Raw genomic sequence first — 26069 nt, forward strand, 5'->3', positions numbered from 1 at the left:
TTTACAATAGCCAGGACATGGAAACAACCTCGATGTCCATCAATAGATGAATGGATAAAGAAGATGTGGTCTATATATACAGCGGAATATTACTCAGCCATAAACAAGAATGAAATGATGCCATTTGCAGAGATGCAGATGGACCTAGAGACTGTCATACAGAATGAAGTAAGTCAAAAAGAGAAAAATAAATATTGTATATTAATGCATATATGTGGAATCTAGAAAAATGATATAGATAAACTTATCTGCAAAGGAGAAACAGAGACACAGACACAGAGAACAAAGATACAGATACAAAGAGGGGAAGGGAGGATGGGATGGATTGGGAGATCGGGACTGACATATAATAGACATAAGCAGTGAGAACCTACTGTAGAGCACAAGGAACTCTACTCAAAGTTCTGTGGTGACCTAAACGGGAAGGAAATCCAAAGCAGAGGGGGGACGTGTGTGTACACATATGGCTGATTCACTTTGCTGTTAAGCAGAAACTGACACAACATGGTAAAGCAACTGTGCTCCAATAAAAAATAAATAAATGAACTGCGGAGAAGGTCTTTTTTCCCACAGCTTGGAGCTCAAGGCATCAACTCACCTCAGGTCTGTCAGCTTTCATGTGAGTTTGTTTTCCCTCTGCTGTGTTTTAAATTTAATGATGGTTTGAAAGTCCTGAGCCCTGCAGAACCCACGATGATACTGGGTCAGTCCCAACAGTCAGCTGCCACCGTGAGCACACTAAACCAAGAGCCCAAACAAAGACAAGTTTGGAGAGCCATATCCTCTAAAGTGAGTTCCAGCCACACACGGCAGTGAGACAGGACATGAGGAATGAAAAGAAAGACTGAAGTGAGGCTGTTTTTCTCCTTGACGCCCTGAGTCAGTTCCCAGACAGTATTAACGGTCTTATATGTGATTTGACAGGTACCAAAAAGTACCTGTCACTTTGTGTATCTCAGCCCCTGACTCTTCATTATGATGGTGCTTGTTCTGAAAAGTATTCTCAGAGCTTCCACACATGCGCCTCTCCATCTTCCTCAAAGATTCCCTTGTGTCTCAGAGGGCTTCCTCCTGACAGTTCACCTTCATTCCCAGCATGGGACCGGGCCCTGAGCTGGGACCTCCTGCCAGTTGGTTCACGTATTCCTGCTGCTCATGGAAGGAATGACCAGGAGAATTTCTAACACTCTGCTTCAGCTGAACCCAATGCTACTTTCTCAGGCAAACTTGTGCAATCTGTCTTTCATTTAGAGATATTTTTGTCCTGTTAACACTGGGGGTTTTCAGATTGCCTTTTATTCTATTTCTTTTTCTCCCTTGCTGGGCAGAAAGCAGAGGCTGCCATGGACATAAGACCTGAGACATATACAGTAAGATGAGGCAGTTACTCCTACAAACTAATTGTGCTTCCAAATGCTAAAGCCTGGTCAGAGAGAGAGCTCTGAAATAGACTCCAAGCAGACAGCACTGGGTAAATCCTAGCTACAAAAATGTCTTGTTAATGGGACAACTAGAAATTCTTTCCTTCTCACTAAAATCTGATGATCTTATCTCCATTAGAGACAGAGACTTAAGAGTATAAAGATATCAACTCACATGTCCAAGACTACACCTAGAGGCAACTGGCAAACACCTCAGGTTGTTCTCCAGGAGCATCTAGAAGCCAAATCATCTCTAAAGTGGCTGTTGTGCTTACCATACCCCTCACTAAAGTTTGACAACTACTGATTCAGTTTAGCAAATGTTCATGGAGACCTAATAGGGATTCAAAGATGAGAGAGACATAGAGCTCTCCAGGGTTTTCCAGTCTAGTTGGCTTACAAAACAAATATGCTGTCCAAAAAGTTATCACTCAAGGCAAAATGTGTTAAGTGTCATAAGAAAGGTACAAAGTATTGATTTTTACAGGCTTTGACTTTACCTCTTCTTCTGTAACCAATTTTAAAATGTAGAAAAGACCAATCAAAAGTACTGTGAGAGTGTACAAGCGTGTGCATGTGCACAGAGAGGGCCACACAAGAGAGACAGACAAAGTCACTGTCTTCTTGGCTGAAGGCATCAACTGCCCGAGTGTAAAGATTAATGCCAATCTATTAGGATAACAAGAGGATAATAGGTATAAATGATGTTAAGGCAAGAAAGAGCTAAATTCAAATTACTGCCCAGCTCAGGAATAGAGACACAGACATACAGAATGGACATGCAGACATAGTGGAGAGGGGGGGCTTGACGGATGAACCGGGAGATTGGAATTGACATATATACACTACTACTCTGTGTAAAATAGATAGTTAGAGGGAACCTGCAGCATAGCCCAGGGCGCTCAGCTCGGAGCTCTGTGACGACCTAGATGGGTGAGATGGAGGTGGGTGACAGGGAGATCCAAAGGGAGAGGACATATGTATACATATGGCTGATTCACTTCATTGCATAGCAGAAACCAGCACAACATTGTAAAGCAACTATACCCCAATAAAACAAACAAACAAACAAACTAATTACTTCCCTGCTGGCAATGTGAAGCTTGCAGGAATTCTGTGAAACCAGAGGCAGAATGGGAGTCTTCCTCATAAACAGTCTAAATCAGGTTACTTGGTGAAGACCTCCCCTCAAGAGGAGCTTTGTGATAATGAAGGCCAGTGGGGGACCTCTGTATTTTTACCATGTTGGCTACACACTTGATAGTTGTAGGCTGTCTAAATGAGACTGCCTTATGACTATAAAATCACAGCAGCACATTGGCACAATTTTGAGAGGAAATTACAGACAGGCCCCTAAAAGAGGAGTTCCCTACAGTGGACTCCAAATGAAGATAAAATTGGTGACATCTGAGAAATTCATTCCCTATGGCAATACCCAAATTGTACATGAGCTCTGCATGGATACATGTAATTTTCTTCTGAAGTCACCCTATGTTTGATTCTGTACATCATGCCAATTAACATTTATATCAAATTATTCTTTTTCATCTTGGAATATTCCTGTTACATTGGATGCTTAGGATAGGTCTCAGAAGCAGTATTAACTTTTTTCAGAGGAAATTTCAGGGAAGGAGAGGCAAAAAGTACTCAAAACAGAAGGAGGAGCAGAAACAACTGCATGGAGAATGATAAAAAGTTAGGCCTCTGTCCAGAGGAATTGCAGTATTCCAAAAAGAGATCTTACTCCTTGGAAGGAAAGTTATAACCAACCTAGACAGCATATTAAAAAGCAGAGACATTACTTTGCCAACAAAGATCCGTCTAGTCAAGACTATGGTTTTTCCAGTGGTCATGTATGGATGTGAGAGTTGGACTGTGAAGAAAGCTGAACGGCGAAGAATTGATGCTTTTGAACTGTGGTGTTGGAGAAGACTCTTGAGAGTCCCTTGGACTGCAAGGAGGTCCAACCAGTCCATCCTAAAGGAGATCAGTCCTGGGTGTTCATTGGAAGGACTGATGCTAAAGCTGAAACTCCAATACTTTGGCCACCTCACGGGAAGAGTTGACTTATTGGAAAAGACCCTGATGCTGGGAGGGATTGGGGGCAGGAGGAGAAGGGGACAACAGAGGATGAGATGGCTGGATGGCATCACCAACTTGATGGACATGAGTTTGAGTGAACTCCAGGAGTTGGTGATGGACAGGGAGGCCTGGCGTGCTGCGATTCATAGGGTCGCAAAGAATCGAACACGACTGAGCGACTGAACTGAACTGAAAAAGAGATCTCCATGCCCATGTTTGTTGCAGGATTATTCACAATAATTAAGACATAAAAACACTAAGTGCACAGGAAACCATATTCAATATACTTCGATAAGCCAAAATGTAAAAATACGAAAAATGTATATACATGTATAACTTTGCTGTACAGCAGATAGTCACACAACTTTGTAAATCAACTATACTTTAATAAATTTTAAAATAAAAGAGACTTCCCTGGTGGTCTAGTGGTTAGGATTTGGCGCTTTCACAGCTGTGGCCAGGGTTCAATCCCTAGTCAGGGAACTGAGATCCCACAAGGCGTGTGCCATGGCCAAAAAAGGCTAAAATAATAATAATAAAAGTAAAAAATAAAATAAAGTGTCCATCAATGGATGGATAAAGAAATGGGCATATACATATATATACTCATATGTGTGTATGAATATTATTCAGCCAGGAGAAAGAAGGAAATCCTACCATTTGTCACAATGTGAATGGACCTTGAGGGCATTACGCTAGGTGAAATAAGTCAGACAAAGACAAATACTATATGATCTCACCCATACGTTGCATTTTTAAAAAGCTGAATTCATAGAAACAGAGTAGAATGGTGAGTAGCAGGGGTGGGGTGGGGGAATTTAGATGTTAGTCAAAGGGTGCAAACTTGTAGAGAGAAGGTAAATGAGTCCTGGAGACCTAACACACAGCATTGTGATTATATTCAACAACACTCCACTATGTACCTTAAAGCTGCTGAGACCAGATCTTAAATGCTCTCACCACAAAAGGTGGTCATCATGTTTCAGTATATAGATGTATCAGATCAACACACTGTATAACTTAAACTTATACAATGTGTATGCCATTTTTTAAAAAGTCAGCCTGTGTAAAGGGAATAGGGCAAGCAGTGGAGATAAGCTAAGAAGGGTAGTTCGGGACAATGCTGTCCGACACTCACCAAAAGGTTTCTCATAAGAACACTGGAGAGTTTCTGAGTTCTCAACTTACCAACAGCATAACTATGAGCATGGAAATACTGAGCACTTTCCATAGGCCTGGCACTGTGCCAAGCACTTTGCATTTGTTATCTCACTTAACTCTCACAACAGCTCTGCAGCATGTGTTACTGCCCTCATTGTACACGGATGCACTGGAGGCACAGAAGTAAGTCACTAACTTCAGGCTACACAGTCAGAACCACGTCCACTGGTCCAGCCTCCCTAACCGGCACCCCATGCTCTTCTCCACTGTACAAGGCTGCCTCTTTGGCTTCCATCTGTTATCTTAGTTTCCCACACTGGCTGGTTTCTTCTGCTTCTAGGATATGAAGGACCGTCTGCTTTCTACAGAATTTCATACTCATTCCCCAACAGAGGCCATCCAATACAGTATAGGGTTGGTACTCAGCTGGCAAGATGATGGATTGAAAAAAAAATCCTCAAAGTTTAGGAAAGATGCTGGATGAAAACATCTCAAAAGTCTACCTACACACATGCCCCCAAATTGCCCCTGCCTTAAAGCCAGATCTGTCATTCTCAACACTCACCAGCAATGAGCCACACAGCTGTACAGGCCTAACAATTTGGGCAGGAAAACAGACAGGCAAAGAAAAAGAAGAATGTAGTCAAGCCCCAAGGAAAAAATGTTAACATCCGGAACCAATTCGCCCACGCAGGCTGGGGAACCGTTACACCCAGCTCTCCATAACACCCCCAGCCCTCCCTATACACACACACACACACACACACAGAGTCACTCTCTAGGCCATGGTTTACTATTTGCTCGCTCCCACGGCAGTCAAACTGTCCTGTGTCCATAGGAAGTGCCTTCTGTCGTACCTACCACCCAGTCAGAATATCACAGAGATGCCTTAAATCTCTGTAATGTCACAGTCTAATCTGGGTAATGCACGGTTGCAGCAGATGGGATCTAACGTTCCCAGGATTAATGTTGGTCATGCAACCAGTGTTCCGAACACTGAAGGAACTGAAGGAACACTGAACTGGCCAAGGCCTGGCTGATTCCAGATCCCTGAAGCATCTACATTTCTAAATGGACGCATCTCATGGATGAAATCCAGCAAATCACCCAAGACTGCAGCATTCATCTCATCCTCTGCCACACTCTATATTTCAAGAGTTTGGCTCCACATGGGTTCCTTGGGAAAGGAAATGGGCCCAGAGATCCATATGCTTCTGTTGCTGTGAGAGCATATCAAATCTCATCAATCACTGCCGGCCCAGAGCAAGGTGGGCAAAAGGAGAAAGTAAAGCTTGAAAACAGAGACTGACTTGACATCTTTCTCTTTTTAGCTTCTAAAAGCCATTTTTCTTTCACTGTGCACAATAGACAGGAATATGATAGACCTTACCATTAAAGGGCCAAGAAACACATTAATACTTAAGTCTACACACTGAAACTGGGGGTAGGGGTGGGGGATTCTTTTTCCTCCAAATCCCTGTTGGAGGCATCAGACTTCCTAAGAGAGAACGGTTACTCTGAGTGAAGGAGGGGGTGAGAAATGATGGAAAGACAGTGAACAGGTCAACCAAAAACCCTTGAAACCCACTGCTAAGTTTCCTGAAACTCACTGCTTGGATCATACCCACTTATAGTGCGTCAGAAGAGTAAAGGAGTTCTGGGTTGTAAACGTTTATCGGGATGAGAGACTTCTGCAAATAACTGATCCCATACGGAACTAGACTGCTCTAAATAGAGCTGTTACAAAATAAATGAATCAGAGCAGTCACTCAGAGGTTAAAGTTAAAGCCGTGACTCTCAGAGCGAGTGTACTTGCTGTGGGTCCTCAAGGCAGTTTCCTAATCTTTGGGCATTAGAAAGAAGCCACTGTGGAAATCAGAATCTCCTCCTTTGTAAATTCAATCCATGGCAAAGGGATTTCAGCTGTGATTGCTGAGTTTGAAAAAAAAATCAACAGCACTTAGAAATGCACGAATTGCTCGTCACTGCAACTGATACATTTCTAAGCTGTTCCATTTTGAATCAATTACCAATAAGATTCCATCCATCCCATTGTGAATGGAGAAAGGAATGGGTAAAACAGAGCAGTTAAAGTTTCCCCTGAATTTCACTGCAGGAGGGGATTTAGGATGAGGAGGTTTTAGATAAAATTCAATATATAGCCACTGTATTTCAAACATTGAGATTTCTGTGCATTAATGTCAAAGCAAGTCATGCTGAAAAGGCTGTATTTGTCCCATTCCAAAAATGGCTTATATGAGTTGAGTTTATGGCTTATAAACTCAACCCTGAATTGCTGTCATAGAGGCCTCTACAGCAGGTATGAAGAAGGCATCTTAGGGTTTGTTGTTGGTTGTTCAGTCACTAAGTCATGTCCAACTCTTTGCGACTCTGTGGACTGTAGCCCACCAGGCTCCTCTGTACATAGAATTTTCCAGGGAAGAATACTGGAGAGGGTTGCTGTTTCTTCCTCCAGGAATCTTCCTGACCCATGGATCAAACCCAAGTCTCCTGCATCACAGGTGGATTCTTTACCACTGAGTTACCAGGGAAGCCCACCTTCGGGCTAGAGGGACTTAAAACAGGAAAGGAAGATAGAGAACCAGAAACTATAAGTGAGATCTCTCTTATTTATGATTTAACAATCACTTTAGGGGAACAGCACAGACAGCAAGCATAAGTTTCCATCTACAAAAGTACAAAGTTCTCTCTAAAGCACTGAAGAGTCATCCACAGTGGGGAGCAATACAGTCTAATGGTTAAGACTGATTCTGGAGCCATGTGGAGCTGTGTTTAAACTCTGGCCCGGCCAGCTAAAGTAACCTAGAGCTATGTGCCTGTGGGCAAGTTATTTTCCTCATCTGCGGGCTTCTCAGGTGGAGCTAGAGGTAAAGAATCCACCTGCCAATGCAGGAGACATAAGAGACACGGGTTCAATCCCTGGGTCAGGAAGATCTCCTGGAGGAGGGCATGGCAACCCACTCCAGTATTCCTGCATGGAGAATCCCATAGACAGAGGAGCCTGGTGGCCCACAGTCCATAGGGTCACACAGAGTCGGACACGACTGAATTGACTTAGCAGCATGCACGCATCCTCTTCTGTAAACAGGGAAACAATTAATTCCCTTGGAGGACTATACAGTGTATAGAGTGTATACAGTGAGAAGGTGAGTAAAACCATCAGCATGGTGACTGGTACAGGGTCCACTCTCTAGCCATGAAAGCTCTTAATAGCTAGCACTGTGGGCATGCTGAGATAAGATGATGCTTGTAAGATTGGAAGTATGGAAACATCTGATCAAATGTGGAGCAGAGAGTCTATTTTGAAGACCGAGACCTGCCTCCAGTCAGGGCAAAGCAGGTCCCTCCTCTGAATGGCCAGGAAGGACCTGAGTGCTGCTGGTGAAGGGCCCTAGCTCCTTGAAGGAGGGAGGCCTTGGGAGGGATCCTTTCTCTATTCCTCTTTCCCCAGGAATGCACCTTCTCCCACTGTGGTGGAGAATCAATATAAACAAAGTCTGAGGTGTAGCTATATTTTTTTAATAGTAAATGATCAAATCCAGACTTCTGTTTTCCATTAGGAAGAAAACTGTGCAAAAGTGTGCAGCCAGATATGAGTTCTCACAGAATGGCTGCATTTTCTTCTGCTTCACTGGAAAAAGACTTCCCAGTGTCTTCTTTCCCAACAGTCAGCTTAGTTATAGGATTCCCTTTCATTTAGTCCCTTTACTCTCCCTCTCTCTTTTTAATCCAACCAAGCAGCACCTAAAAATCCTTCACAGCAGCCTCAGCTCACTGGTTAAACTGGCCATTCTGCCCAGAATCCTGGGGTCCATCAGAAGACAGGCTTTACAAACAAAGCCTTATGAAGATGAACATTATTTCCTATACAATAAAACCTGACCTTTGGGGGATTTCTGGGCTCCAAAAACTAACCAAAGAGAAACACACAGGAGTTATTCCACTTCCCTGCATCCAGAAAGGCCCCTCTGTCTGCTGCCAGAATGGAGTTCCTGAAGAGCTGGTAAAGCTGAGGCTCCCCAGCCATAGCCCCTGCCCAGACCCTCTTCCTACCGTTTGTCAGCTGGCTGATCCCCACCCTTGAAAGCCCTCTCTCCCTCCCTCCGGTGCTCACTCAGGTGCTGGCTTCCTGCCTCAGTGGAACCCTGAATAGCAATGGCTTTCAAAGTTCAGTTTGAGTTAAGGCATGCACACTTAAAATCCTGTCCTCTGTCTCCAACCATAGGCTATGTACACCAAGTGGGGATCCCACTTCAAGTCCCAAACATCCCATTTAAACCAAAAGACTGGGGGAGAGGGATACGGGCTATAGTAATTTACAATCTGCAACAGTTTCTTATGTAAACTAGTCACTAAGGTGAGTAATCACTATCAGTTCAATTGATAGGAATAATAGGCACCATGCTAAATTCTTTTTTCTTTAAATGTGCACTATCTCATTTAGTCCTCACAACCACCTTCTGATGAATACATTTCTTACTACTGATGCAGAAACTGGGGTTGATAGAGATTAAGTAATTTGCCCAAGTGTTGGAACTAGGGCTCAGACACAAGCTGTTTAACCCCAGAAACCTGAGCTTTTAACCATTCTACAATCCACCCATTGTAACAAATTGAAACGATAATACAAATAACTATCTCATTAGAGTGTTTTGGAAAATCTACATACATATATAATTGTTATATATAATTATTTGGAATATATATTGTTATATATCACATTACATTATTACTATAATATATAACAATATATATTTACACATATTACATTATACTGATAGTATATAATTATATAACAGCACAGTGGCTGGCACATAGTGTTCAATAAATTGGTTATCATTGCTCTTATTGCATTATCAGTATATTTTTATTATTTACTAAGTGTTTGCTCTGTGCCAGCCACCTGCACCAGGCTCTAGACATACAAAGCAATGAAGACAGCCCCACAGCAGTTTATAGGGCAACAGTGAGAGAGGATGACCAGTAAATCTAAAATTCCATAACAAAAGAAATTCTGCACAGGGGCTAGAGCAGCAGAGAACAGGGCAGCAACTGAGGCGGGGAGCTGTCACTGGGGTTCCAACTGTAGAAGTCTATAAGGAAATAAAGTCCCACAAGATAGAAACATGAGATACCCTCCTCAGTGTGTCCTGGGCCCAGTCTTTTCGTCTGACCCTGCCCTCAAGTTCAGAAGCTATGAATAGAGGTCTTGAATGCTAAGCTGTCTTCTGATCTATCTTGTTGACAAGCGTTTTGCCTGTTACTAAGTCATCCTTTTAGCATTCTCACATCTCTGCCAGATCAAGATCTCGGCTTAGCAGACTGGACATGGAAAATAGTTCCTAGTGCTTTCTATCAGGCTCAGATAGAAATGAGGGGCAACTGATTCTGGGGGGTGGAGCCAGGTGGGAGGGTGGTCCACCAACTCAGTTTACCAGTGCTTAAGTTGCTTTCCTCAGTCTTCATTTTTTTCAAATCCATAGAATTTTTCCAGCTATTTCTGAGAATGGCAGAAAAAATGTTAGAAGCAAAAATAACTTGTATTTCTTTTAAATTCAGTAATGCCATAGAACTCTTTTGGCAGGAGAGCCCTGGGCGTTCACACAAGCAACAATAGGTTATATCAAACACAAAGACTAGAAATCACTGATCCGGGACATCTGAACATGTGATATTAATCTAAAAACTTTTCAAGAGCTTTATGGAAGCTCTTAATTCTAGCTATAAAAAAAAATTTTTTTTTTGGTCTTATGTTGCTATTACTGTTACTTTCTACAACTGCAATAAAACTTCCCTCATTCCAACAAAGTAAAGGATGTCAGTTCAGTTCAGTTCAGTCGCTCAGTCGTGTCCGACTCTGCGACCCCATGAATTGCAGCTCGCCAGGCCTCCCTGTCCATCACCAACTCCCGGATGAGTCAAATGATAGCTAAGTTGTATTAGGAGGAAAAAATAAAAATTATTTTTTAAGTTAACAGGATTACAGAATCTTATAGCTAAAGGGGCCTCAGGTGTTATTTAAGCCTCTCTCGTATTTCATGAACCAGGAACCAAGGCCTCATCAGTGGCTACGAACCAACTTTAAAACTTTTTTTTTCACCATTTATATGTCTGCCTTTAAAACCAATATCCTCGGTTCCAACATTAATAACAAAGCTTGCACTAGAATCTAGTCTAATTTAAGTTAGTGTAGCCCACTTCCTATCTTAATACATGGATATAATCTAGAATACAAGGGCTTGTGTCCAATGTAGTGTAGTGAAGACTCAAAGATAACCATGTAAGCAATTAAAGTTTCTGAAATGTTTCACAATTCAGTATTCCTCTGCAAGCTTGCGTATACAATTAATTTTCTAACTAAGCCCTTTCTTTTCATATACAGTGCATAGATATATATATACACGGAGCCCTTCTCCAGTTTTGCTGCAAAGAAATCAAAGTATTAGGCAACTGAATTAAGAAAGATTTGTCATATCCAGGGAGAGCACTGCTGCATTCACAACGACTTACCGCCCAAATGCGTGCCCCTCCCCACTGTGAAAAGCGAGTATTTTTCAGTAGCAAGAATGGGAGGCCTGAAACAGCCAAGTCACCTATCCACTAGGCTACAATTCTGGGCCCTGGGACCTGGTGTGATTGACGCTTGGGAACCAGGATGCCTCGAGGCGGGACTTCCCTCGCAGCGAACGCTCAGCTCTTGAAGGGAGGCCATCTGGCTGGCTTCTTGCAGAATATAGTCATTTCTCAATCTACTTAGTAAAGCTGAGTGATTTCTTTGCTTTTCTGAGAAACGCATTACTTCATTGTTTCAAATCTCCAAGAACAGCATGAAGAACAATTGCCTGCTGTCCCTTTGTCTCGGTGGGCAACGCGGGCTTCCTGAAAAGAAGTATCTCTGGGTTATGAGTCCCACGCATCCGGGAATCATCTGCGTTTCGAACCGACAAAATGACTTTCCTTTTTAACGGGCTGGCTATGATAGTGACTGACCCTAGAAATCACCCATTTGGAAATGGTTAGGGATTTTAAAACTCTACGAGCCGAGGGCTTCTTGGTTTCTAATTGCTGATGTTTGAAGTGCGTTTGATTCCCCGAAAATGTGTTTAGCCTGATGAAAGCAAAAGCTCAAACTCCCCCAGGGCGCGAGGTGTAAGATCCTTGGATCCAGTTTGATTTAAAGTTGGGTTGGGGTTCCCCGCCACCACCGCCTCCGAATTTTCTTTGGGAGGGGGGACGGGAATCTTCCATCAAAGCCCTCCTGATTACCCCCACTGTCCCTGCATTTCTCCAGGATGTAAGTAGAGCTGAGAAATGCACCCACCATCCCTCAGTATGCCGGCCCTGGTTTCAAAGGCCCCGCGGCAACTGCGGGCCCACGGATCGGCCAGGCCCAGCCTCGAGAGCCGGAGCAGGGAACCCCGGACCGCGCGCCGCGAGGCTCGGCCGCCGCTCCCTCGCCGAGACGGCCGACACCCGGGCAAGTAACGAGGGGCGGAGGGCCGGCAGCCGCGACAGCGGCCCAATTCGCCGACTCGTGACAGTCACCCGAGGGGCCCTGGTTTCCCAGGGATGGTTTCACATTAAGAGATGCAATCCCAATGCCTTCCTCAATGAAACGTCATCTGAATTTTTTTTTTTTTTAAGGGGGTAAAAATGAGCGACCGAGGTGTGTGTAGGAGGTTGGAGTAAGGGAAAAGGATGTCGGGGTGCGGGGAGATGACGGGAAAGGGGAAAGTTAAGGGGACCTAACTGCTTTCCAAATCCCGGTCTGGAGATTTTGACATTACGCTCTGGGCTGTGGGATAGCAAAAGAAAGTCAGGGGGTGTTCGGGGTCAGAATTTTGGTTCACCTGGTGGAGAACTAGGCACTGAACTCTAATGATCCAGCTAGGTGTATAATGAAGATCTTGTAAGAGGAACTCTACTGTTATCTGTAGCGTTTTGGTTTTTAAAAGAAGGCTATATTAGGAGATTACTCCTGCAATCCACAATTAGGGGGTTGATGTTTTGTTCTTGCAATCCTCTAAAGTGTGTGACAACTGGGAAATAGCTCAGCAAATATACTGCAGACAATATAAAGACAAGATTTAAATACATTTCCTATATTCTTAAATTATTTCCCTCAAATCACAGTGTTTCTCTCATGATTTCTATTAACCATCATTATTATCCAGACTTCTCTTAGTGGTTCCCTTAAGTCTCCTCTTGGGAGAAGATGAAATTACTCTTCGGAATACAAGGCAGCCTCTGTCCATCCAAAAGGAAGATGGCATTATTCACAAAATAAAGAAAAATTTAGACATTAGAAAAATTTCCACTCTCCTTGTTCTTTTCAATTACACCTGCACAGTCTCATTTTCTGGTGTTTTCTTTTAGCCTTTAGTCAAAATCAATTAATTTGAAAGTTAAATAAAAATTCCAGTAACTGTAAGTTTCAGGTCCAGGATACTCTTGAATTGTCAAAGGATATCTAGATATGACAAAACCTCTGGCCCCCCAGATTTTAGATATTCCCAGTTTGTTAAACTGGCTCCAAACAGGAAAAAAAAAAGCAGTTTCTTTTCTCTGAAATTTTATCTATGACCTATTCAGAACTTGATGTTAATGCATAAATTTGTATATAAACACATGCAAATTTTACAGAATAAAAAGTAGTGATTTCAGGGCCTATTTTCACTTCTGGCATCAAAAACTCATCATCAGTTTGTAGTCAGTAAAAATGTCCTGCCCTGCCTCAAAGTGAAGCCATTAATGGCAGGGAATAAATGTTGATTTGTTGTCACCAGTTGCAATTCCCCACCTCTTTCCATTTCACCTCCGGTCCTCCCTACTGAGTCTCATTTTCCACCCTGACACTTAGAACAAGGGCCTCACTTAAATTAACTAATGATTATCCATGCCCGGAGAAGTGTAAACAGACCTTAATTTCTAAATTTGCTAATTGCTCTAACCAGTGTAGACCCCTGAGTATCTCAGTCATGCACATATAAAATTCAAAGCTCACTAGAAACCAGAAAAGGCAAAGCAAAAATAAATCACCTGGATGAGAGGAAGAAGGGAGAAAGATTCCACGTTCCATCAGCTCCCTACTTTTCTCTGTGAAAAAATATCCCCAAAAGTTAAAACTTAAAAAGCCACTCAAATATTCTCCCCTTGCTTAACTACTTTGTCTTTTGGGAGTAAGAAAGCAATAACCAGTTACACCCTTGAACAATCATTGGACAGATTTCTGCATTTCCAGAAAGGAAAGTGAAATGCCAATCTGTTCTTTATCCCTGTGGAATTTGCACAGTTCAGCCTGGCTTACAAAAAAAAAAAAAACAAAACCTACCATCACCTAGAGAAGAAACTTTCAGATTTAAGAAGTAATCATTTTTCTCCTGGGGTATGAGAAATAAACTTCTGTTAGAGTCCATAACCAGGATCTCAAAAAAAGTGCTCTCATCTTACTAATATTATAATTTTGGCAATACAGAAAAGGATTGTGACAGACCTGGAATATTTCACTCTTTAATGCTAGCAATGCCCTTAGAGAGGCTTGGATGAACAAAATGTTTCGGTCTTCTGAGCCAAAATGTATTTGTCCCTCCCTCTTTGTGGCCCAAAATGAAGGATTCATGATGAGGGACTTGCTTCCATTAAACTTGTCCACACAAAGGAAATTATACAAATAAATCGGGGTACACAAACCACCAATACCCAATCATTTCAGTTTTAGCTCCCAGGTTAAGCATTTCATACCATTTTTGGCTTGCTCCTCACGTGCCAGGTATATTAATTAAATATGCTAATCTAATTTTCTTTAATAATTAAAAGATGTTCAAGACACCATTTGAAGTAATGCGGAAACGCACAGGAAATGGCAGCCGATATGCAGATATATATCAATATAATTTAGATCCAAATTCCACTGTAAGAAATTTAATTCCCCTTTCCCCCTGCATGAACGTCACCTCGTGAACTTTTCTTTCTGGGAGTTTTTGCGTATAAAATCAGGAAACCCAAAGGCGCTAGTTCTGAATCCAAATAAAATGTTCTATAAGAAACAGCGTTGGGTGGGGCGTGGAAGACGCGAATTTAGAATCGCTGCGCACCTAGGCTGTAAGCTGATCTGTCCAGGAAAGCCTTCACCGCCCATTAGGCTTGTGCTCTTCGGACCGGTCTCCGAGAGGCAGAAGCCAGCCGGGCAAGGGGCTGCCCTGCACCGAGTAGCCATGAAGCCAAAACACCGCCCCGCCCCACCCCATCTCCCGCGCGCGCGCCTTCCACACGCTTTACACCCGTTTCTGAAACCTCCCTCACCTGCAAGTGGAGGTGGCGGGATACAAGAGGGCGACCTGCGGAGGTGCAAACCACAGCCCAAACCACTTTCCTTCCACCACAGTCCAAACTCTGGGCATCAGGATTTCCTCCATTCTCTGTCCTCCCCACTGCCCTCGAGCACTTTGCTCGATTCATGGGATAAAACGCGTTAGAATAATCTCCTTCCGAGTGCCTTCCGTCTTGCCATCACGCCAGGACTGGAGTTTTACGCAGAACGTCTCCATTCCCTTCCCCACCTCTCTGGGGACACTGCGGTGCGCTCTCCCAGACCGTGCAAAAAAAAGGCATTTGGCAGTCAGGCCCCAGCAAACCACCATCCTAATCCGGCCTACAACGAATTCAGACCTTGCCTACCCCTTCACTCCCTTTCGGATTCGTGACACAATGTCATTACCAAAGAGACAGCCACAGTGGAAGACTGTTTTGACCTGACACCCAGGTCACGTTCAGAAGGCCCCACACTTGGCTCTTTGCAGGGCGCAGAGCCGGCACCTCTAGGCCTGCACGGGCGTCGGGACGCACGCACCACCAAGGAACCGAAGTTCTTCCGGAGAAAGACCTTTAAGCGTCTTGCGCCGCGCGCCTCCTACCCTAACACTAGGGTCCAAGCCGCGGCCTGCGCCCTGGCTGGTGCTTGCCTTGCACAAGTATATTCTCCCCCACAGTCTCAAACGCATCGCTTTTCCTCTTTACTTAAACATAAGTGAAGAATCATTTCCTCTGTTTTGACCCTTGTGTTTCCATATTGCGGAGAGGGGGAGTCGGTTAGAGATGTGAGGACAGGATTAAAATCTTGGAGTTCTACTCTGAGCGAACAAACCATAAACTGGCAGATTAATCCCCGTGACAAGTTAATTTTGATAATTCGAAGGAAGCAAGGGCCCTGGGAACCGCGAGGGCTTTTTCTTGTCTTATTCTACTACAGGTTGCGCAGCCGGCCGCCTGGGACAACGCGAGCGCCTGACGTGAGTGCACGTGTGCGTGCGGATCTCCCTGGCGTTATTGGGTGTGCCTGCTTTGTGTGCCCACCCGCGTGCGTCGCCACCTCCTTAGGCCGCCGCCGAACGCCTTGGCTGCAGAGGCTCAGGCCTACGGACTTCGGAAGGGAAATCCCTTCGCAGAAGGTTTAAATTATTTTTCTCCGCGGGAGATCGGGCTTCGGTCGCACTGGGCTGTGGATTTGGGCGGGAAAGGCCCAAACTGGAGCTGGGGAAGCCGGGTGGAGCAGAGGCTGCGGTCCGAACGCAGATGGCGCCGCCGCGTGCCCGAAATATACTTCCAAGGCCGCAGCCGCCGGAGCAGCTGTTCCCGGCGATCGTGGCTCGAAAGTTTCCTCCGTTGCTGCTGTGTGAGAGGCGGGGGGCAAGCCAACCCGAGAGCCAGGCTTTTCGGAGACGGGTTTTGAGACCCTCCGCAGCCCGCAGAGGCTGTTTCCTGGCGGCTTCTCCGAAAGACTAGAGTGCTGGCCTGGGTGTGAAAATGAGGGTACCTCGCAGGCCCTCCTCCAGGGCCCTGAGGGCCTCAGGGTCTGGGGGAGGCGGGGAACCACCAGGCTTGGTGGAAAATTTTGAAATACATACTGTGTGTCCTCTGATGTGTGAAGACCTACAGCGAGCAGGCCGGGCCGGTCCCCTGCTGCTGCAGGTTGGCGCCCCAGGCTGCGGGCGCGCTCGGCGCCAACTAAAGCCAGCTCTGTCCGGACGCCGAAAGAAAAACGGGCTGTGAAAAAGCAAAAGCCACGTCTTTGAGAAAAATAAATAAATAAATAAAAGCTGAGCATTAAAATCGGACCCCTAAGTTACCTGTAGATCCCGGGATTTTGAGGGAGGGCTGAAAACGATGGTACGGGTCAGAGAGGGGTATGGTGAGAATGATAAACAGAGAATGATAAATACAGCTGATCTAAGGCGGATGGCCAGTGTACGTGTGCATGTTTGTTTAATCCCCCAGGCCCTTGGTAATATTCTTGTCGTGGTGGGATTTTTTCCTGTTCCTGATTTCTCATCGGCCTAGGGCAGCTGAGCCCCACAGTGAGTCCAGCCCCTCTTGTGCTATTTGGGAGAAGAAAGTTTAAAGACAGTGGCAAGGCCCAGCCGGGCAGAGACACGGCCCTGGGCATGATGGGAGTCCCTGCGCCCCCTTTCCCGCCTCCACCATACACACATCTTTACATGTGGCCCTGCCTTTGTATTGTTAGCTGTCTGTATTAGAGACAAAAAGAAAGGTCTAAAAGGAACCCCAAGCCCTCCAGTGTTACCCTCCAGGCTCAAAGCCCAAAGCTCTGCCTCCTCCACTCCCCTGACTGCGAAGCCTCCACATCAGAGCGCACTTTGAATGAAAGATCTGTTTTTCATTCTACATCCTGTTTGTCCTGGTCCTAAGAGTTTTGGCCACTGCAGGGACCTTGGAGATTCCCCTGGTCTACCACCGAACGAGGCTCAGCAGGATGCAGCCCGGCTCTGAAGAAGGCGCCTCCAGTGCTCTTGGCTTCCAGCTATTTCCTCCTCCTGGACCTTTGCCCCACAAACATATTTCGTTTTCTCTAACCCAAAGGCCCTTTAAAAAAAAAAAAAAAGTTATAAAGGTAATGGGAACTCATTACCTCAACTCTCTGTCAGGTAAAGTTCTCTATTAGGTCCTCAACCCCTACCCCCATCCTGGAGGATTGAGGAAACAGCATTCTGGACACCAGGTCCTCCTGTTCACATCCCTGAACTGGTCTCTCCTTGTTCCAAATCTTCATTTTTCTCTCCTCATTATTTTCTGAGAAGAACTTCAGAAAGAAAACTGCCAGCTGAGTCCCCTATTATGATCCGAGTGTTGATCCTTTTGGACACGCGACCCTACACCAGCTCCCTATGACCTGTATCCCCTCTCCCAGAGAAAAGTACCGGAGGACAGGACAGAGCGTCTGCATACTCAGTTAAGTAACTTCTCCCTTTTCCACCATCGCAAAAATAAAATAAAATAACCTCCCCAATTATGAGCTGTCCTAAGACCTGCAAGAACTTCCACTAAACTGTGTGAAGGCCCAAAGGAGATTTTGACAACAAATAAGTGCGGTGAGGAAATAGGGTCTGTCCAGAGATGGGAAACACACATTAGCCACGCGTTCCTTTCTGGATTGCCCACACAGGGGTCCGCGTGGACAGGCACCCGCATCCAAATACAGGGAAAGGCTTGAGCGGATGAAATAAATCTCCTTTTAATTTTCTTTTCATCGACTAATAAAAATAATTCCCCAGCACTAAACCCAAATACCGTAACCGGCCGCAAGAACACGGAGAATTCATAAAACTCTGTCTCTGCAGGTCACCCGCTAATCGCGTTATTATTAGCCTCCGGAGCATGGAAATTGAACTGTCACTGCCGAAAGAGAAAATGTAAGCGACAGCTGTCTCTCCTTGGATCGGCCAGTTTTCCAGCCCCCAAGCTCCTTCCTGGGCCTCAAGTTGGGTCCCCAAGCTCATGGGCCTGCGGCCGCCCCTCATCTCTTTACGATCCGCCGCCCCCTTCCGACTTGCCGGCGCTCTGACCCAAATCTACTCCCCAGCCCTAGCTGGTCAGTCCCGAAAAGTTTTACAAATCCTGGCTGGAAAGTTTCTGAAGCGCTAAACCAAGCAGTGAGCGTAGCCTGAGTGTGTGTGTGTGTGTGTGTGTGTGTGTGTGCGCGCGCGCGCAAAATTCTTCCGACAACAGCTGTTCCCCCGGACTGTTTTGCACAGTTGAAATCTTGGCACTTAATACAAAACGTTAAGTTGTTCCCCGCCCCTTCTAAGATTCTGTTAAAATATTGACATCGACATCCGCCCGGTGTTTTACATTTTATGTGCATATAACTGTGCATAGAATGCGTACAAATTCAACACGATACTGCACCGTTCCCCACAAATACGCAAAGACATGGGCTCTGAAGAGTGGTCCCGGACGCAGCGTAAGGGGGCTAACACCCATTCCTCTTTCCACAAATGCGGACGAAGTAGAAATATAATTGTGCTCCCTCGTCGAAGGGAGTAGGAGAAACACAACAACTTGAGTCCCAGAAAAGTTGGTGGGGGAAGGGAAAGGACCGAGGTTGCAGGCTAAACGGGACAAACGGCAATTTCCACAGGGGTGTTGGACGGAGAATTCCGTGCCAGTCCTCGGAGCTCTCAGAAGCGAATCCCAGCTCCTCTGCGATCGGGCCGTTGCCTTCGATCCTCGCCCCTCTTAACCCCAGGGGCCTGCAGCCCTCTCAGCGGCGGACACGGAGAACACTGCATTCTGCTCCCAAAAAGAGAAGGGGATGCGAGCAAGTAGGCCTTCTGGCTTGAGGTTGGCGACGAAACTGCAAGGCTCAGGCCAGTTCCCCCAAATTGGTTCCAGCGAATTAGGGGAAACCTCAAGGCATTGCGCAAAGAAAAAGAAACCGGCGTTGGACTAAGACGGCGTCACGGTCAGGGCCTTCCTACTCGCCACTCTCCCCGCCGGCTCGCCTCCCCGCGTCCCCCCTCCGCCCGCCTCCCGCGTTCCGGCTCCACGCACTCACCCGGGTGAGGCTCCAGGCCGTGCGCACCCGCGTCCTCCGCGTCTCCGAGTGGGCCCGCGGGGCTCAGCGCCTCCATGGACAGGTCCAGCCCCTTCTCCTCCCAGTCTCGCAGCTTCCGCTTTTTATTTGAGCCGATCAAGGCTTCAACGGAGAAGGCATGTGCTCGAGAGCTCAGGGCGACTGCAGATCTTCTCCTTTCACTCATCTTAGCCGCCCGCACCCCGGCTCCCGCTCGCCTCCACTGTAGAGGGAGCAGCCCGAGCCCTCACGCTCCGAGCGCCCACCGGGCCGGGCCCGGGAGAGGCGGCGGCGAGGCGGCCAAGACTGAGGCAGCGGCTCCGCGGGTCCTGGGCACCCTCCCCCTGCGCCCTGCACGGCCGGCTAGGACCGACGTCCTTGGCTGCCCCAGCCGCTAGGAACGTGCGCCCGGAGCGCCACCCGCTCGCTGCATGAGCGCCCGAGTCCTGCTTCCCACCCACCCGGGCAGGCGCTCACAGGCGGTGTAGACTGGACTTCATCATTTTTTTATTCTCTCTCCCTCCTCCCTCTCCCTTTCTCTCCTCCCTCTCCCTCTTCCTCTCTTGGTCTTCCCGTCCTTGCTCTGATCCAAACTTCTGGGAAACTTTTTTTTCTAAATTCCTCCCTTCCCGAGGAGCTGGGGGCAGGCGGTGCGCTCCTGTCCGAGGGGCGAGGGAGAGGGAGGGGGGAGGAAGAGAAAGACTGAGGGGGAAAAAAAGCCAGCCCCCGACCAATGGCGAAGAGGGAACTGGAGAAACCCTGAGAACGCGGGCCAATGAAAAGGGGGGAGAGACTGAGGCTCGCGGCCAAGGCTCCGCGCTGGCTGTCCCCGGGATGCTCCTGGGCCGACTTTAACTCCTGGCTTCCCGGTCCCCCACGGTTCCTCGTGGTGGGGGGCGGGGGTGAAAGTCGAGGTCAGATCTGTGCCGTTACAAACTCCTGCAAGTCCCAAATTCATACCTTTTCCTTTCAAATCTGCTAGGTCTCATAGTCGCTGCAAGCTTAGGGTCATTTTAAATGCGGAGCTGGAACTGAGGGGCTCCGACAAAACGTCAACCTGTCCAAATACACCAGAAAACGATTCCAATAAAATCGCGCTTGCCCCCCAGATGCTTTCAGATCTGCTAGTTCCCTCGCTTCATAGGTTCCTATTTTCCTGTTGAAAGATTTCTAAGCAACTCTGATTATGGCAAAACGAAAGAAACAAACAAGAAAGCCTCGTTACTACCCAAGGTCTTGTAATTGGAAACATAAAGATCGCTGCCTCCTTCCAGCTCTACCTGGTAGAGAAGGTGACGTAGGCGCCCTCAAAGCGAGAGGCCGGCGTAGGGGCACCCGGCTTACCAAGCGCTCGGCAGGCGGATCCTGACTGTGCCCCCGCACGCAGCAAATGCTGTCCTTCCGTTCGGCGTGGATGCTAAACCGAGCTTCGCCTGCTCGGGGCGCTGGCTCTGGAGAACCCGCCGAGAGGGGCTGGCCGAGGGCAGACGGGAACTTTGACAGCGCAAACGGAGCTTTTTCAAAATTCCCTTCAAACCCGATCACCTCGGGAGCCCGGCTCTCCCCGCCCCACTGATCCTCCCCATCGTAAAAAAAAAAAAAAAAAAAAAAATCTTTCAGGACAACGTGGTTGTCGGGATTTCTAAGGGACTTAAATCCAATACTTTGGGCCATCCTGATTTCACACACTCCCTCCCAGGTTACGCTACTGGTCTCGGGCCGCTGGAGACCCTGAGCGCACGCAATGCAGCGCAGAGCGAGTTTAGAGGGGCCAAAAAGTTTATCCTGCCAAGCTGGCAAAAGTCTCAGATTTCGCGGAGGACGGCCCAGGCCACGATCCGATCGTCCCAGCGCTCTGGTCCAGAGCTTCTATTCCAGCGCAAGAAAGAGGCAGGAAAGAGCCGGCTCCCGGATGCGAAGGGCAGACCGAGAGGCCCCAGCAGAAAAGTCATGCCGACACCCAGGCTCTGAGCAGAGTCTGAACCGTAAAGCCTAGGGCAGAGGAGCCCACGCTGTTCCACAGCAGCGCCCCCAACCCTCCCCAAGAACGAGCGCTCATCGGTCCTTCCACCTTTAGGGAGAGAAGGGAGGGCCTGATGGACCTTTGAAAAGCCACGTTCCCCTACTGACCACGGAAGAGCCAGGAAATCTAGTTCTTGCTATTACAGTTGGATGTGCTCTGGTTCTGGAGGCAACAATGTATGTCCTGAATGTACCTTGGGCCTCTCTGAGAGGAGAGAGAAAAAGGCCAGCTTTGGAGCCCCCTCCAATGGGCCTCCAGCATGGAGAAGATGAAGCTATCCCGTTCAGCCAATGCAGAAAGAATAATGGAAAAGCCACCGGATAAGGATGATTCAGCTAGGCTTGGCCTCCTCGGCATTCCAGGAGCCTGCGCCTCAAGGCTTGGGGGTCCCTGAGCAGCACTCCAAACCCTGGGATCCAGCACTCAGCCCTTCAGCGTCTCCCACCTCACTGCCAGGCAAAAACCAGGGTGACCAGGTGCAGGGTCTCCTACCTCAGTTCACCACTCAGGGTTGCTTTTAGGTGACCTTGCCAAAAGAGACCACTGCCCGGGCTTCCACCATTTCCAGGGGTTGGACAGAAGGTAGGCCAGGAACCCGCAGTTACCTTCCCCCTACAGCTCAGACCTCTCTGTTGGCTCCCAATTCTGATATAACCACCCTTGGCCAGCACCTGCCAGGATCAGTCCCGATGGAGTAGCAATGGGGCAGGCCTCTATTCCTTCCCAGCATTTTCCTCCTCCCCTGCCCCCTGTATGTTCCATCTCCCTCTGGTAGCCTCTTGCCTGCCTTTTTCTCACAGATCTCAAAACCCAATGTGAACAGCAGACAGCGAGGCCCCAGCAGGTCTTTAGGGTTCAGACCCTGCTCAGAGCCTGGGTGTTGCACCATAGGCCTCACACCCACTCCAAGGTCATGAAAGTTTCTCAAAAAAGAGGGCATTTTCGTTACCCACCACCTAGATGCAGATCTAGAAGGCCTGAACAATGTAAATGTCCATACACACATGTCCAAGAGTTGTACACAGAAAAATGAGATGTACTTTCAACATCCTGCATTTGCACCCCTCGCCAGAGCATATAATCTACACAAAGTTTTCAAAGGAGCTCCTATACCCTTCCTTCAGGTTGCACATACCTTGTCTCACCCCCATCCCCCATACACATGTATCCCAGAGTTGTGGGTTAGGCCATTAAAACAAATTGGATGGTAACAAAGCCACACTCGTTTAGAACAGCCATGAAAATAGGACTTTTCCTCTGGGTAAAAGGGAGGGGCAGGGAAATTTTCTTTCTGTGAATTCGGGGATCAATTTTAAGTTTTTCCCAGGGGCATGCACTTGGTGTGTGACCTTGTGCTGACAGGGCAGAAGGTCTGGAGAAAGATTCAGCAGGAGGGCTATGCAACTAGAGAGAAGAAGAAAAACAGAGTTAGGGGGTATTAAATGTAATTATCTGGGAATATGGTCTGCATTTTCCTTCTACTCGCTACATCAAGGGGCTTTCAAAATCCCTCTTGTTATCTCAATTTCTCTCTTCTTTAACCTTTAGGAATGAGAGTGGGGTGTCCAATATTCGACTCTAATTCCTAAGGCACTCCCCAGGTTTCCCCAACATAGGCTCCACCCTTGGGCCGTTTCACCCTTGGGTGAAATCTACAGGTGCTAAGTCCAGTTCAGGTCTATTTCAGGCCTAAGGATGATTGACAAGGACCAAGCTGGAAGCCCTACTCTACCCACTGCAGGGTCCCCAAAAGGATGAGAAAGTTGTTGAGCACCTGAGATGTCAGAGGGGCAGGGGAGAGGGAAGAGCCGCTCAAGGACCCCCATCGCATAAGGAAAGTGGACGTTCAGGCCTAGCCTTGACAGGAGGAAAGTCAAGCCACGAGAGGGGCAGCTTAGTGCCTGCTCACCTAAAACCGACTGCGTCCAGGTAACTTGATTTTCCAAAGGAACATCAGAATTCTGCAAGATAGGAACAAAAATACAAGAAATGGAACCCTACATCCTCCACATGCTTTGTCCTTTCCTTCTGTTTCTCCACACTAAATACCTCTAAACACCACCACTGTGAAAGCCATAATACTAAGGTGATCCACCAAATGCTGTGGCTTTGCAGTTTTGAGGAACGAACTAAAAACAAAAATTTTTAAACAAAAATTTCAAATCGGTCTATAAGGCAATTGTGGGATTCTAGGAAACCATTAGAGGACTTCAAGGCAGGTGGAGCCTAGCAACCAGGTCCCATTCAGTTCTAAGCTATAGGACCTTAGACACATGGATGAATGCCCCATGGACTCAGTTTCCCTGATGGCAGAGTGAAGGGGTCCCAAATACCTTTGTTGTTGTGTTCAGTCGCTCAGTCATGTCCGATCCTTTGTCACCCCATGGAATGCAGCACCCCGGGCTTCCCTGTCCTTCACCATCTCCTGGAGTTTGCTCAAACTCATGTCCATTGATTCGGTGATGCCATCCAATCATCTCATTCTCTGTCGCCCCCTTCTTCTCCTAAATTTTACCTTACAACCAAGCAAAGCAGGCAAGATAATCGGTAGGAAACTGGGCAGATCTGGGGTTTTGTTACTGTTGTGCTAGAATTTTCAGGGAATGTGAGGCCAATGGACCCACTTTTCACTTCTTTTCCCAAATTGGCGCCCAGTTATTGAGTGGCACAATTGGCCTGGAGCCCTCACGTGGGCGTGGGCTGGGAATGGATTTCCGGAAAGTCCTGCCTAGTGCTGGTCCCGAGAACCAGCCCGGGCTCACTCCTGTGGACCTCATCTCCAGTAGCTCGGCTCCGTCCAGATACTGGGAACTGTGGGGCCGTCGTGCGTCTTCGACTACTCAACCATCCCCTCGCACTTTTTAAAAATAAAAGTCCGTGGGGGCAAAAGGGTCTTTAATGATGTTTTTTTGTTTTCGCGAAATAAAATCTTTTGTTTTTATTTTAAACCAGCAGCGTGCCCACCTCTCGGTCCTTCCAGATGTTTGCAATAAAATCGCAGGTTTTGCCTTTGGGACTGGAAATAAAATTTAACGGCCTTCACCCTGTAATTATTCTCTTAGCTCGCCCTTCATAAATTTATCTGCTTTCTATCGGCGTTGGGGTAGGGGGCGAGCGTAAGGGGAGAAAGCCCCGGTTTTATATTTGCGACTATAAAAAAGCGCCACCCGGTTTCCTCGCCTTCGGCGGCCGTGGTGTAACCGGGAGAGCCTGGCCCGGCGGGCGGCAACATTGCGCTATTGTTCGCCTACTTCGTTCTGCGCCGGAGACGGGCCCCTCCACAAAGGGGGCCTTGTGCGGCCGGGCCGAGCAGCCGCGCCCAGGAGGCGAGGAAATCCTGTTCCCTCAGGTCCGGCTTCTCTCTCCCCAGGGCGTCCCGTGCAGCGGCAGCCTGCCCTAGGCCTTCGGTGTGCGCCCGCCGCCCCAGGCGCCGGCTCGGCCCGGCCAGACTTCGCAAGAAGCGAAACCTCGAGCCTGCGCTGAGCCCCCTTGAGCGCGAGGGAGGAGCCAGCCTCTGGGTACCGAGGCCCTACTGAAGGCGGGCCTGGGGCTCCAGGCGAGAGGGCTTCCTGGAATGCCCTCCATCCCCTATTCTTCGCCTTGCTTGGTTTGGGCTGGAAGGTAACATTCCGCATCCTCAGGAGCTCAGGGTTGCTTGGCCGCCCTAGGCAACTCAAATCAAAGCGGATTTTGAGGCCGCCAGCGAAATATCATGCACCTTGAAATAAATGCGGGTACACCGGCAACCACTACGTTCTTTTATAGGAAGCTCGTAAGTACAAGGCTCATGCATTATTTTGCGTGACCAACACAAAGTCATGGTTACAGCTATCTGGCAGCACACACATGCTGGTACACACAGTGTACAGCTACACGCGTGTAGCCACATGCCTTTGTAGAATCAAGCATGCATGTAGGAACAAGACGTGCTTGGGTATATACACAGTATAATACACACGCATGGGGGAAACATCTTGGTCACACACTCAGCTGACCCCAAAGGCTGCAAAAATCTACAAGCCTTTGGCCCTTGGGCAGGTCTCCCCACTGCAGTTCCCCACTCCACAGCTCCCTGGGGCTCTCCCTTGCCTCCGGAAGGTTAATTTCAGGTGGCTGTCCCTAGTCTGCTCTTTTTCATCTGCACAGAGATGGTCAAGGTTTCTCCAGCAAGGAAAGAAGGGGAAAATGAGCAGTACCCAGCCTTCAGGCCTGAGAGGGTCACACAATGCATGGGTGAGACCAGGACACTCTCCAAAGTGCAGGAGCCCAGCAGGGACTGGGAGCCTGGGCCACAAAAAACAGCAGGACCAAGCAGAAGCAGTAGGATTTTGTCTTGCTTGGTTTTAATTGCCTGCAGCCCCTTCCACCCTTCAGCCAGCCAGCCTTCCCAAACCTGGGAAGCCAGATACTTCCCAGGCAGAGCATTTTTTCAAGTTCTTTCTGCCCTGCCACCTCCCAGGTCTTCCAGGTCTGCCCCGTAACTGTGACTCCC

At 47.5% G+C, this 26069-nt stretch overlaps 1 protein-coding gene across 9 annotated transcripts in view; it reads right to left on the reverse strand.

The window, feature by feature from the left end:
- The window catches only part of TBX15 (T-box transcription factor 15), a 125885-nt gene extending 104729 nt beyond the window's left edge, over positions 1 to 21156 (reverse strand). For 2 of the 9 annotated variants that reach the window (XM_086392125.1, XM_086392133.1), the window contains exon 1: positions 13725 to 13785. In XM_086392125.1, the coding sequence (XP_086248251.1) occupies positions 13725 to 13764 (40 nt within the window). In that variant the 5' untranslated portion in view covers positions 13765 to 13785. Of the gene's footprint in view, positions 13786 to 14987; positions 19272 to 19536; positions 20781 to 20898 lie in introns of those variants that run through there. The other 7 variants (XM_086392136.1, XM_086392128.1, XM_086392127.1 and 4 more) reach the window with 7 other exon arrangements.
- Positions 21157 to 26069: the final 4913 nt, after the last annotated feature.

Source organism: Bos grunniens, chromosome 3 (genome assembly GCF_055505025.1).
Source record: "Bos grunniens cultivar Pamir isolate PY7600 chromosome 3, Bosgru_T2T1.0, whole genome shotgun sequence".
NCBI classification, from domain to species: domain Eukaryota; kingdom Metazoa; phylum Chordata; class Mammalia; order Artiodactyla; family Bovidae; genus Bos; species Bos grunniens.